Genomic DNA, 14,299 nt, shown 5'->3' with positions numbered 1-14,299 from the left:
TTAGTCTCATGAGATCTTAAAAGCATAGATACATCAAATACATGAATTAAATATAACCTGTTTTAATGGTCTTATTCTTTTTTCCCCCAGTGGCTTTTTAATTTTTGCACATTTATTCTTAATCACATTGGGAAAGGGGAAGCTGTTTGCATTTGATTGGTATGCTTTGGCATTTTTGTGTGATCAGTGCATGTACTAATGATTTCCTTTTATTTTTCTTCTTTTCTGCTTTTTCTTTTCTTTTTCCTACTTCCCTTTCATTTTTCATATTTTACACTGCTATCTCTGTACTTCCTTCTAAATTTCTTTGCTTACTGTAGCAGCCCTTGCCTTTTCTCTTGCAGCAACAGCCCAGGCTGCTCCAAGGATTATTACTGGGCCTGCGCCTGTTCTCCCACCAGCTGCCCTGCGCACTCCTACGCCAGCTGGCCCTACCATAATGCCTTTGATCAGACAGATACAGACCGCTGTCATGCCAAACGGAACTCCTCACCCAACTGCTGCAATAGTTCCTCCAGGGCCCGAAGCTGGTTTAATCTACACACCCTATGAATACCCCTACACGTTGGCACCAGCTACATCAATCCTTGAGTACCCTATTGAACCTAGCGGTGTATTAGGTAAGTTCTTCTCCGTATGTGGTGAACATTTTTCTTCATGACTTTTGCTGCCCCAGACTTTGAAACGATTGCATCCATTTCAGAGAGGCAAGACAAGTTTCCATTGGGAAAAACTGTAAACCAAATTTTATTTTATTTCAGCCTCTTTATAAGAGTTCTCCCTTAAAATAATTGTACCTTGGATTTATTTAGATTGACTTTGGTAACTGAAATTCACTGGGATGGGTTAAATTTACTAAACATTTTAAACAGAGAGTACGTTTCATACTTGACATCACTCGGGTTGTTCTGAGTTTTAGATCCCACCTCAGCCTATCCCCATCATCAGCTTCAGCACCCAGAGTTTTTAGGTTTCTTTGGCTCAGAGACGTATTTAATTGTTGGCTAAGTTTTAAATTTCTATGTGAAAGTGTTTTAAGATCTTTTTAAAACTGATACTACTATGTGTGGTTTTCTTATATTTGTGATCACTTTAAATATGAAAGGGATCAGGTGAATAGTTGCGTTCTTCATGTTTTTTTCAGTTTTTCTCTTTTGAAGTCCTTGTTAATATTAAACGTAAGAGATCATCTTAATTTTAATAATGCAGTATGGAATTGATAAGTAAATACACATTTGAGGCAAAAATTAAGATCATACTATAAACGCTCGGTTTTACATGAACAAAAAGTGGTGTGCTTGAAAAAGACATTACTGATGCCTTTTTTTTATAGAGTGGATTGAAATGCCAGTCATGCCTGATATTTCAGCCCATTGACTTGCTGGATGAAGGACTAGAGTACAGCAGCTGTGCTAACGCGACCCGTCCATGTGGGACAGACTGTTCCCGGGCTGCCCTTGTTTTACCAGACAAAATTTGAATTCTTTTTTCTTGAATTGTGTATGACCTTGGTGCTGCGTGCATGCTGTTGACTTTTAGGACTTCGATCTTTCAAGGTTTTTTTTTCCAGCATTAATACTGATTTATAAAAATTTGAAAGTCTTTAATGAACCCGGACACTAAGATTTAAACTTGAAAATTCGTTGTTCAATTAAAGAAAGCCACAATGCTCTGTATGTTATCTGTGTGTGTGCATGCACTCAGGTGCCTTCTGTTTCATGAGCAAATACATTTTACTGTACATGTTTTCCGTTTCTCGCTAAATCATTGTATAAAATATTGTAGGTCAGAATTATACTTTAGAACTGTTTATGAGGGCTTGTTTCTGTTGCACATTTCTTGAAGCATTTTTAAAATAACATGTAACCTGTAACCCGTTTACGTTTTCCTTTCTGTTAACTCTTGTCCTGTGGCCCCATGCCTGCTCCTTTCCCCCAGAGCTCCTCTCTGCTGCACGCACAGCGTCTGTTCGAGGAGTTTGACTGTTGCTTCCTGCAGGGCTGGCACTCATAGCCACCAGCTGCTGTTCCAGCACTCAATGCAAGATCTCACTGATTTTGCCTCATGGAATTATACTTACATAAGATTAGTCTATTTGAAATGAAAAAGGGGTGATGGACCAGTTTACTGCTTAGAAACAGCAAGAGGCACTGCAGTAAAATTTTGTTTCTCATTTTTAAAGCAGTGTGTTTTTTGTTGTGTCAGAAAATTTTTATTTATAATACTTGTTAGACTGACAAAATTAAAAGCAAAATATACAGATACCTAATTGGCATTCATAAGATGAATAATAATGAGTATTAAATGACAAAATTCCATTGTCAGTTTTATTACTCGCTTTGCCACCTAAGCAGTAAAACATGATATTGACCAGTTGGAGAACTGAGAAAATTATTTCAAATTGCTACATTATAACAAATTTGCACACAGATAACATGCATGCTGTATATGAAGTCTTACATCATATTATTTTAAAATAAGCAGTGCCCTTCAAAACAGATGCAGACATGTGTGTTGGTGGTAGTGAGGAGAGTGATATTAGCATCAAATCTTCATTGATGACTAATTTTTAATTCCCTTCCTTTTATCTTTAGGTATGGCTTTCCCAACGAAAGGCTAAGAATTCAAGAACGGTCTTAACTGAACCCTCATCAGATCTGAATTTAACAAATGCTTAGTCTCAGCAGCCTCCGGGGGGGTGGGAGGGAAGCTTAGCCTAGCAGTCAGTGACTTACTTGCACTTTTTGCACACTGATAGAAAGCAAAAGTCTGGTATTAATTGGTTTAGTCAGTAATCTCCCAAGTAGTGGTAATTTATAAAGGAGTGTATAGTAGTGTACTGACTGCTAAGTGTACTATACTGTTTGCTTTACTAATCACCTAATTCATTGCAGTTCATACTTAGTGACTCAAAGTTTAGAACCACAATCTGTAGGCTTTAAGAATTGCTTTTAAACCTTTTTAAGTGATAAACTCTGGAAGTGGTCTTAAGGTTAGCAAATAATTATCAGTATTAAACATGGCATTATTTAATTAGTCCTGCTGCAAGAAAGGCACTTCAGTGAATATGTGACTAGTAAAGCTTGACTATGTTTGGATCTAATAGAGTTCATGAAATCTGTAACTTGGGATTGTAAATGAATGGATAAAATAGGTTAAGGCCAAGATGTTTGAAATGAATGCAATATTAATAGATGCATATATACGCAACATATTATGGTTAATTTTAAAACTACTGTGCCTTAACGTGTTTCCTAAAACAAAACTTTTGTAGTAAATGAACATTTGAAATCCATTTTGATAAACCTACTGTTAATGTTTGTTTTCTTTTCCCTTGTGAATGTTTTCTAACTTTGTCTTGGTAATTGCAATTTAACTAGGTGCGGTGGCTACTAAAGTTCGAAGGCACGATATGCGTGTCCATCCTTACCAAAGGATTGTGACCGCAGACCGAGGTTAGTTTAGTTCTGCAGTTCTTGTTTATGAGAAATGCTTTGGGTGTCCATAAAATTTGCAACACCACACCTGACAGAAAAATATTACTGCTTACCTGCACACCATTTCTTAACCTTTTCTAAATTAATTTGTAATAATTGACAGATTTAAGGGTTGGGATTTGGGGGTGTGGTTTTTTTTTTCCCCCTCCATCTTTTAACTTATTCTATATTAGTATGTACAATGATTTATTTCTACTAAAATATAAATTAGTCCATTTGGGGAGCTATTCAATTTTGATGTTGCCTTAGTTATTTTTCAATAATAATTTTTGCTAAAATTTACCTTTTAATTGTTCTGAAATTTGGGGTTGGTTTTGCAAAATGAACTAAGCGGATGGTGCTTTAATGAGAGAAGTAAAGGAATATATGCCTCCTATGTCCTTTTGGAGAAAACTGAAGATTTAGTTTCCATTTTCCTTTTTAATAAGACACTTGAACCACTTTATACACATGAGGATATACATGTCAAGTACTTAGCTGAAAAAACAACAGAGTAAGGACTGTGAAGATATCTTTAATGCAGTTGGATGCTTTTTTTAAAAATCAGAAAAATCAGTTCCCTTAGATTTTCTTACCAAAATGGATCCTTTGATTTTTGTCATTTGCTGCTAAAATATATTAACTGAAGGTAAACTATTTCTTCAAGTTCTGTGGTGACATGAATCCAGCTATTTGAAAATCCTTTTTGACTAGCCTGTGACTGGAAAATAAGTCTTCATTTTTCTCCTTTTCACCATTTGTAATTTTTGTTCTATATATGCCCTTGGACCCTTTTATAAAGTTATTTATGTTTATTGAGGAGTGATGGTTTCGGTTTATTGACATTGTTTTCTAAGCTTGTCTTTATAAGAAAGGAATCCAGAGCAAGATAGAAAGGATTTTTTAATAAGCTTCTGTTATGGCACATTTATTACCTACTAGTTAACTTGATCAAAGTGTGTATCTAATATTAGTGGGGGAAAGTGATGTATTTACACTCTAGTCCTATATTTTCTATGAAATTATGAAAGACCTACCTGTTTCACCTTGAATGCGGATGATAAATATTGGACACAGCTATTGTCCACATCAGGATAAAATACCTTTCCAAAGACAATGATATTTGGCTTCATACATAAAGAATTTGACAACTGCAACCTAATAACATATATTACTTGTGATGATTCAGGAAACAGACCCGCAAGCTCAATTTTGATCTATGAAGATAATATACCTTACAAGTGTGTCATGCACAAGCATGCACACCATCCTTCTTGCATCAGAAAAAGTCTCCTGGTGAAGGGAGAAATTTAAAAAAAAAAATGTTTTTAAGCAACTTTTGATTAAGGAAACTAAATAATCCCATGAACAATTTGATGCCTTTTTTCCCTACATTGTTCATGTCTGAAACAGTTCTAAAGAGTATGTTAAAGTAGTCTGTTCCTCTTTCCCTGGGTGCCCCTTTTAAGAAATTTCCTCTAATGTTGTTTTAACACAGTAAGTATTGGTCTGCTCAATACTCCAGTGCCTTGAGATAGGAAGATTTTGCTGTATTTGGAAATGATAGCACATTCCATGTGTGGCTCTTGTGTAGTTATATGTGTTTTGATTAGTCCTGTCAGTTTTTATTCAGAATGCAATGTCAGCAAACCGAAATGCTACTTTTTTTTTTTTTTTTTTTAATAACAGAATACTCGTACACTGCTGTTCTATCACTGTATGCACTCATCGGGTCTAAGGGATATGTCTGAAATCCTTCACTTAAATTATTTTATGATACTACTGTTTTCTCTATTTTTGAGGTTTTTTAATTATTATTTTTTAATCTTTTGAAGGGAATATTAATATAAGCATTCGTTTAATGCAAGAAAACTCAGCCCTTGGATATATAACCATGTAATTCAATATGAGCATTTAGAGTTCTGCGTGGTTGACAGATACCTAGTTCTTTACTAAAAGTAAACCCATCTCTACACATATTTCAAAACTGAATTTGAAGCCTATAAAAGACCAACTGACTTTTTAGTTGTAATGAACCATAAGTGATTTTGCACGGTTGACACACCTGTGTGTACTGTAGGAGGCCAGGACTTGGCAGAGGAAATATTCTAGGTTTACTGGTATATATATATAAATGGTAGTTTGCTTTGTTTATATTCCACTCTCAAAAAAAAAAAAAAATCAGCATTTTTCTAAACAATGATTTTACAAAAACCATCATTTACATATTTGTATGAGAAACTTAATACAATTTTAATCAAAATTTTAAGTAATTTCAAAAATGCTTTAAGATGCTATATTTCTGGAGTACCTATGAAGTGGTATGACTACATCATGTTAAATATTTATTTTCTTTTTTGATTTTGGAATAGCAGTTTTATTTTAAATAAAATTCCACTTATTTTTAAGAAATTCAGGGAAGATTTGGTCCCACTGAAGATGCAGTATTTTTGTAGTATTTATAAGCTGTCCTAAATGATAGACTATAGAAAGCATTTTTGCTGTATGAAGGTAAGCCAGCCCATTCTATAGGTCGTTTAAACTCGAAACGTTTCACCCACTGGGTTTTGATTTGTGAAGTGGCATGGAATCTACCTTTGCACTGAATATCTTTTCATTCATATCTCCTCTGCCTTAGTCACAGTGGCAACAGTACAGAAAATTCTATCAAACCTCAGAATATAGTAGAAATAATTAAGCTGTTGAATGAGTCTTAAAAAATCATACTACTGTTAAGTGGACCAAGTTTGGTGAAGCAGAATGAGACAGAGGTTGATTAAGGAAGGAACAACTCAAGGATATTGGGAACGATAACTTTTCCACTTGAGAACTACTTTTATGTTTTACTGTAATTTTAAAAAAAATTTTTTTTTCTGTTTGTTATTTTGCAAAAGAAAATAGTATTTACAGGTGGCTTCTTTTAAAATATAAAATATAAAGCAGGAATGTATATGAAATGTCAGATTTTATTGTATTTGCAGAGTATTAGCTTTGAAATTGAATAAAGAAAGCTGTTTGTAGTTTTAAAATGCCTTATTGGTATCAATTAGAAATTTCTTCTATTTTTTGATGTACTTAGAGCTTTTTGAGTATAGAATTTTAAATGGCAGGATTTTACAGTGTTTACATGCAAGTGCATTTTATAAGTGTTCTATATGTGTAAAATAGTATTTTCAACTGGAAAGTCTTGGCTAGTGCAGAAGGCCTGGCCTTTTTCTGGTTCCCATGATGTTGCCTACACTGCTAGACTACAGTTTAGTATTGCTTTGTATCATGAGGCCAAGAAATTCCCTGTTGTTTGTAAATAGAATAATTGAAAAAGCAATAAACATTTATTGAACAAAAGAAACCTTGTTTGGCCCAGAGTTTATGTTGAACCAAATTATTCATAGAAATTTAAATTTCTCTAGATTCATTTCTGTTAATCATCAGTTATTAATAATCACATCCATCATTAATAGTTGCTTTAATGCTTGCATCTGAGAGAATACTAATGCTTAATAGCAGTCAGATACTGATAACTGCACTGACTGTTTCAAAATTCTGTATACCAAACCTATTCATTGTTGTTGTTTTCCAGTTTCCTTCATTGACTGCTACTAACTATTAGTTGTTAGTTGTTATTTTATTTCTATTTTTTCTCGTTAACAGTTTTTTTTTTTTTTTTTTGTGGGAGTGGGCTTTCCTTCATTTGTTCAAATCATGATATAAAATTGTCATGATTTTTATTGTATTCTGTAGATGGTGTCAATCAGTTTGTCAGAATTAAACATGCTTTTTTTTTATTAGTTGTGATTAGTTTTTCATGTTGTCATTAAGCCGTCACTAGCTGAAACTAATCTCTTCTCTATCTTTTCTTTTCTTTTTTTTTTTTGTTTTGTTTTTTGTTCCTAACCACCCAGCCGCCACCGGCAACTAACCTATGACCTTCTGACCTCTGAACTCTTCACCCAATGATGACCTGACCATGCCTGCCTGCTGATCAGTTAACTGGTAATCGCCTTTGCTTGCCTGTCGTCAGTGCAGCGAGCTGAGGCACTTGTCCGTTCGTCTTACCATCTAACCAAACAAAAGACAAAGAAATTGTTGTCCTCCAACTCAGCTTTTGTTTTTTTTGTTTTTTTTTTGTTTTGTTTTTTTCCTTTTCTGTTTGGGTGAAAGTGGTTCTAGAACCTGCACTGAATAGTAGTAAAGCAATAAGGCCCAATTCATCCCACAGCACTGATCATCTTTTAATGTCCCACCCTAAGCGAACGGTAAGAAGGCCTCACTTCAGAAGGGGAGACAGATGGTCCTTAACTACTCAGTGACAGAGGCAGTTACTGTGAGAGACTTCTAGGAATCTTTCTTCTCATAGCGAGTCAAAGCTCTCTGAATGTACTGTGTGATGATACATCATGCATGAACCTTTGGTCAGGGATGTCATTGGTGAAGTGATTTCAAAAAGTATTCAAAATTTGATATGCTGTTTAGTCACTACAGTGCCCTCAAAGGGCAGAAGTTGCAGCCTTTTTTATATTGCCTGCCAAAATTTGAAGTATTAGAAGTGTGCCATGAGAGAAAAACTTAACAAGGCATTTTGAAAAGTAATGCAAAGAACAGAACTGCAACACTATTTTTAAAATAATAAATATCTGAGTTAAAATTACTGAACCTTTATTTTACACCTCCTTTAAAAAATATACGAGAACAAGGTACATGCATTATGTGTCACATTACTGGGCAAACTGTTCAAATATTTTTTTTAAACCTCCCTGTATAGAAAAAAATCATTAAGGATGTAAAAGCCATGCTTGCCTATTTGCTGTATACATGTAATGAAATTGTAGATAAAGTGTAGTGCATTGAAACAAATGAACAAAAAGTAGATACTTTTACTATACAAGGGTGCTGGTGCAGAAAAAATATATATATTTTTGGAAATGTAGCATTTTATACTTTCAAGTGTTATAAAAAAAAAAAAGAAAAAGAACAAAGAAACCCTTTATTTCATTAAATGATTTTTTCTGGTGGTTGTCAAGAAACAAAAGACCAAAAGAGCCTTTTTGTCTTTCTTTCTTATTTTTTAAGTATTGGAATAAGTCTAAAGAAAAGAAAGTGCCTTATTTTCCTTCATGGTCATTTAGTCAAGTGTTTGTAAGATCAGCTCCTCCCTCAGAATACAAGTTAATGCATGTTACTCAGTCGCCCAGTATGTGAAAGAAGATAAGAGGGGAGACAAATGAGTTGATGGTTTGAATTATATGATTTTTGCCACGTTACCTTGATATAAATTTGCCAAATCTGATACTGTGAAAAAACTCGATAACTTCTTTTGTAATGCCCAACAAGTTTTAAAATATTCTTTTAAAATCATAATTGCTTTTGATTATTTCAGTATTTAATGTTAGCCCAAAGAATTCTGACATAAAAATTATGTATGATCTGAACATCAGTTTACAGACAAAATTAGGGCTTCTATTTTATTCAAGGGGGGTGTGGGCTTGCTGGATTTTTTTTCTTATAAATCGGCAGTAATAGTATACCTATAGTGATCTTTTTCACGAATTGAATATTTGTGATTTTCATTCTGGAAAACAAATGTTTTTAGCAACCTAAACCACCCCCCCACCACACCCCCACACCCCCCTTTGACTTTAAAAGAATGTGAAAGACTAGCATCATTGTGCATGTAAATATACTCAACTACATGGGATTTTTAAACTTCCAATTTCTTTGGAGTTCAGTTAATTTTGTAGTTGAAGTGATGTGTGCACAAAACTTCCGTCTAACTCTCAAGTGGTCATTAACTGCTCAGTACCAGATGCGGCAAATAGCAAGGGGCAGTGGATCCCCAGCTCATCAGCTCCTCCCTCTTAACACCTTCACAGCTTCACAAAGGTCAGCAGTAAGCTCAGTAAGCACCTTCACGGTGACCTCTGCATCATCTTGTCTCACTCGGAAATCGCTTTCAGTTTATTTACTATGCAATAGACATTCATTGTTTTGTATTCAGCTAGCTTTGGTTTAATGTGCCACTGCTTTGTCTTTCTGTTACATATACAGTTGTTTTGATTTATTTTCAATATATGCTGTGCCATTTTGATTTTTACTTTGGTTGGTTGAATAAATTTGCGACACTCAAAACACTTGAGGTGGTAGTTTAAAAAAGATACCAGTATTTGATCCAGTTTCATCTCAGCTATGTTATACCTGGACATTTTAGATGTTTATCAAAGGTCTTTTATGGGGAAGAAAGTAAATGTATGAAATAAATGTGTGACATTTATGAGTAATGTTGGCTCTGAACAAACTTTTGAAAACTTAGTTGACAAAATTTTGGATCAACTGAAAAAAAAGCATGACTTTTGAAATCTCTGAATGCCTTGGTTCTCAGTATTATCATACTTTATTGAATTTATTTCTTATTAAAATACGTAGTTTTTAAGACTTTTTTTCTGACAGTATTATGTAATTTTTTAGCGCGGGTAGATGGGAGTGTCGCTTGTATGTTACCGTACAGCTGACATGTATTTTTGTCTATTCTTTATTATCTTAGTAGTTTCATGCTATGTATGTACCATAACCAACCTATTGCCTATGAGAAACATGTAAGATAATGTATTTACAGCCATTGTTACAAGTTTATAATGTATTTTTCTATCTTGTTTTATATGTATGTTATATAACATTCAAAAAGAATTTTTTTCTTGATTGAGAAAAGGATACAAGATGCAAAATCCACAATTTTGATAACTGAAAATTGCCAATTGTTTTGCAGTACTTTATTATATTGGGTGTCTTGTCTTTCTTGGGCTTTTAGTTAGCTAATGAATGAGTACATTAGACACTTTTGGGTTTTAGTTGGGATTTTACATAGCTTGCATTTTAATTCTTTGGTTCTTTGCTGTTTCTATTAACCCATAGCATTATTTTAATAAATGTTATAATACCAACCTACTAACTCCGGACTATGTCTGTTTATTAACCTTTACGTGTTTAATTAAAATAAACAAATAAAAAGACAAAAGAATGTAAAGTCTTGAATTACTGGACTAACCCTGAAGAACGTGACCACAGATAACATAGCGTGACTTGTTTTTATGTTGTTTGTCAGCTGACAATTCCGCACACTACTGTTAAAATGGCCTTTTACCTTGGGGGGTAGGTGCCAGGAGAGACGGGAACAAAGTAGTGTTGGTTTGAGGCACTATTCTGGTCTTGCCACTTGGCTTTCAACCTCTGCATTACTAATTCCACACTTTCTTATTTCTCCTCCAAAATAATCACTCTCTGCTCACAGCATAAAGAGTATAAAGGGATTCATTGTAATGATATGCCCGAGAAACCAGTTTGATTCTTTGTTGAACCATTTTTCGAAATTTCTGTTAAGTAGATAATTTTATGCTCACATTATAAATCAAAGAATCTGTTGAGGTTTTACCTTTATTCAGATTTGTGTTTTAATTGGATGTTTTTCCTTAAAAAGTTTTGAACTGTTTTAGCCAGCTGTTCCTGTTGGGGGGTGGGGGGGCTAAACATAGGTCAAGGCAAGGGTGCAGTGGCTCTTGTCTCAGGACAGTCCAAAGCAAGCTGTCCATGAGGATGACACACCCACCTTTCCTCGTGTCCCCCTCGCAAGACAGCAGGCAGCATTACTGAGCATCTTCCTCACCCCCTAAATACAACCAATCAGAAAACTACATTATTACACAAAGAAGAATGCTGGCATTTGAAAAGTTACATACCATTAATTGTTGGCATGCAAGTGAATTTAAGAAGATTCATTAAATATCTTCATGCTTTTCCTGGCTGCAAGCTAGGTAAATTGACCTCCACTTACTGGTTCTTTAATTTCTTAACTCTTGAGATGCATTTCTATTTCACAGACATTGGCAGCTTCCTTTTCTGTGAAATAGTTCTCCTGGATAGTAATTCTCAGGATGAATTTCTGCATTTGTAAATAATGCCTTATTTTTGTAAATTACATTTTATTTATTTTAAAGTTTTAAAATTGGGGCTGAAATGAGTCACATGTTACAGAAAACATAACTACACCAATATGCTATTAACCAGACTGTCAAAGAATTCTTATAGTACATACACATATATAAAATACATGGAATAGTGATAGCATCTAATTTAATCATAACTGAGATGGTTCTTTGGATCAAACAAATACAGTGTTTCTCCATTAGGGAAGGGGGCAATGTGTTATTGTTAGGTAGCAAGAGCTTTAAGATGATACTATCTCTAAAGGTTCACATTGCCTGTTAATGTTACAGTTAATATTTTTCTGTAAAAATCTGAAGATGTCTGTCGCGCTGCTAATACGTAAGTCATCAGGGTACCATGTCACTGAAATTGATGAGGAATTTCTATGCAATTTACTCCACATTTTCTGAAGCCTATGAATGCAGTCTCATCTCATTTTCAGGGTACTCTTGTGTATAATTATATCATATTGCCACCTTTTATGTTGGAAAAGTCTATTTTTAAAAGGTGAAAACAACATTACGAATCCCTTTTTTATGGAGGCTCTAATCGTATTAAACATGAAATCACCAAATTGTTAAAAGAATCAGTTTACTGTTTATACTACTAGTATTTGACAAAGCAATTGAAACTAAGGCTTTCAGTCGAGAAGTTGATGGAATTAATGCACTCTGTAGTCAAGCATTTTTTTCTTAGGCAAAATGTTTGGGGAAATGTGGCATGAAAGTAGATACTCGCATCGGCCCTTGTGGAGGCAGTAGGAGTACCCTAAAGCCAAGACGTGCACGTGTTTACGCAAAATAGGTGGTTAAGCTTTCCAAATACATACTGTATAAATACGAAGGATCTAAATTTTCTAGTGCACCAAAAGCAGGTTTAATTTAAATTGCTCATTACCAAATCCAGAGTCTACCAGCTAACACTTTTATAACTTATATATGACAGTCCAAGGTTTCTCCAGTTTTGTTTTTTTGGAGCGGGGGTTGTTTGCATTTTGGAATAAGATATGTCATTATTCCTTGATAACAGCTATTGTAGTATTTTCAGCAAGTGATTTTTAATAGAATAAAATGTATTATTAAATTATAATCCACTATTAGCAAAAATTACTCAAAACTTTTTGGACTTACAAACTTTCTTAAGTACATAAGGTAACTTCTAAACATTGTCACATATTTAATACCTTTATTTAAAATGGAAAAGTTAATTCATTTTGTAGACTACATTTAGCAATAGTCATATGGTACATGTGTGATTTTTTTTATCTGTGGTTTCTTTAATAGAAAATTATCTAAATTGAAACGCCTTTGCTATGAAAAGAGTTAAAATTATAGACATACCTGGTACTCAATGCTGAATCAAACTGGTTCACCTAGGCGTAGTACTCTCCTTTCTGTATTTCGCTGCACTAATTGCAGGGGGTGGGAGAGAAGGAAGAAGAATTAATTCACAGTAGAAGTGGATGGTAGGTGCGGCAAAGAGCAACACAATGTTGATGTCTCATTGCTTATGATTTTGCTGTCCCTTCTTGGGAAAAGACACCACATTGGAAAAACACAGCTCCCGGGGTAAAAAATTATATCTTTAAAAAATGCTATTATTGAGAAGTTTTGATTACCAAATACACCTTTTATGGCTTATATTGTAGAAGTGTATATAAAAACGTTTAGTTTTCCTCGTGGAAATTGTGTATGTAGAGAAAAGTTGGAATAGCTCTCCCCAAATCATATGTGAATGGAGAACCACGTACGACTGTACATGACGTGCAATAAACCAGCTGGAAAAAGTGCATGTGCTTCATCCTCTTCCAGGCAACTGTGGCTGAAAATGCTGCCTACTGCCCCTCCCCTGAAAAAGCCACATGTGTGTAAATGTCAGAATAAAGAATGCACATTTCATTTTTAATTTACGGGTGCTTTTAACACTATTTAAAAGAAAACATAAGACTGACATTTCCGGAGCTCTAATTCACTTAACTAGAAGCTGATCAAAACACGTCCCGATTTCAGTGATGAGAAAAGGAGATCAGTGAACAGGCACACGACCGCATTTCTCAGCTGGATGTGCACCCAGGTGTGCTGACCAAACTGTGGTCCTTGACCTCCAAGTTTTAGGACTCCCTTGCACCTTAAATTTCCCAGGCCTTATTTATTATAAAGTCTCCCACGTTTCTTTTTCTCCTTTCTGATCACTCACTAGGACCTTCATTTTCCTCGGCAGTATCCTCTCCACAGACCTCTAAAAGCCGCTGACAGGTGGGACCTAGAGCACAGGGCACAAACCAGCAGCCCCCAGGTGGTGTCTGGCTTGGCCTATCTATACCATGTTGCGGTTGCTTTAATTACCTGCCAGCATTTAAAGTGTTCACAGCAGGCTTTAAAACACCTCTTCACAAAGTCTGCACTTCTTCAAAGAACAAATTATCTAGAAAACTGGAGCCTACATGCACCATCGGCTGAAAGTGAACACTAACTATCCTTTTTAAACCGAGTGCCCCCCACTTGGGCTCTGCCCCCAGTATCACATCCGGACTCTTGATTTCCTTACTCCGATCTTAGTTTAATTTTTACCTCACCTCTCTGGTTCCTGCAGGCATCTGTGCTGGCCTCTCCGGGTACAGAACAGTAGTTTTGACTCTCCAAACACCAAACTAGCTTCTCAAATGGTAAAACGGGCTTTAGCATTTTTCCTCCTGGAAAATGTCATTTTTTATCATTATCTGCTACCTCTTTATGTGACTCTTTATGGTCTTGTTAGAAAGCAGTTAAGCTCACTGAACATTTAAAAAATACCCACATTTAAAAGAAAATATTAGTGATCGTTGGGAATCATGTTTTTCCAGAAAAAGT

General features: G+C 34.9%; 1 protein-coding gene across 8 annotated transcripts in view; it reads left to right on the top strand.

Moving 5' to 3' along the window:
• Positions 1-13,355, top strand: part of QKI (QKI, KH domain containing RNA binding) — a 151,178-nt gene extending 137,823 nt beyond the window's left edge. The window contains exons 6-8 of one of the 8 annotated variants that reach the window (XR_007133479.1): positions 321-620; positions 2,595-3,455; positions 7,379-13,355. Coding sequence is in view for 7 of the 8 variants with exons in the window: in XM_047769776.1 (XP_047625732.1) it covers positions 321-634; positions 2,595-2,678 (398 nt within the window). In the remaining variant the exon portion in view is untranslated. Of the gene's footprint in view, positions 1-320; positions 635-1,333; positions 1,748-2,594; positions 6,826-7,378 lie in introns of those variants that run through there. The other 7 variants (XM_047769772.1, XM_047769770.1, XM_047769771.1 and 4 more) reach the window with 7 other exon arrangements.
• The last annotated feature ends 944 nt before the right edge of the window (positions 13,356-14,299 follow it).

The sequence above is a fragment of the Phacochoerus africanus genome, chromosome 2 (genome assembly GCF_016906955.1).
Source record: "Phacochoerus africanus isolate WHEZ1 chromosome 2, ROS_Pafr_v1, whole genome shotgun sequence".
NCBI classification, from domain to species: domain Eukaryota; kingdom Metazoa; phylum Chordata; class Mammalia; order Artiodactyla; family Suidae; genus Phacochoerus; species Phacochoerus africanus.
The sequence above is the reverse complement of the archived record's forward strand: the minus strand, read 5'-3'. Positions and strand labels throughout refer to the sequence as shown.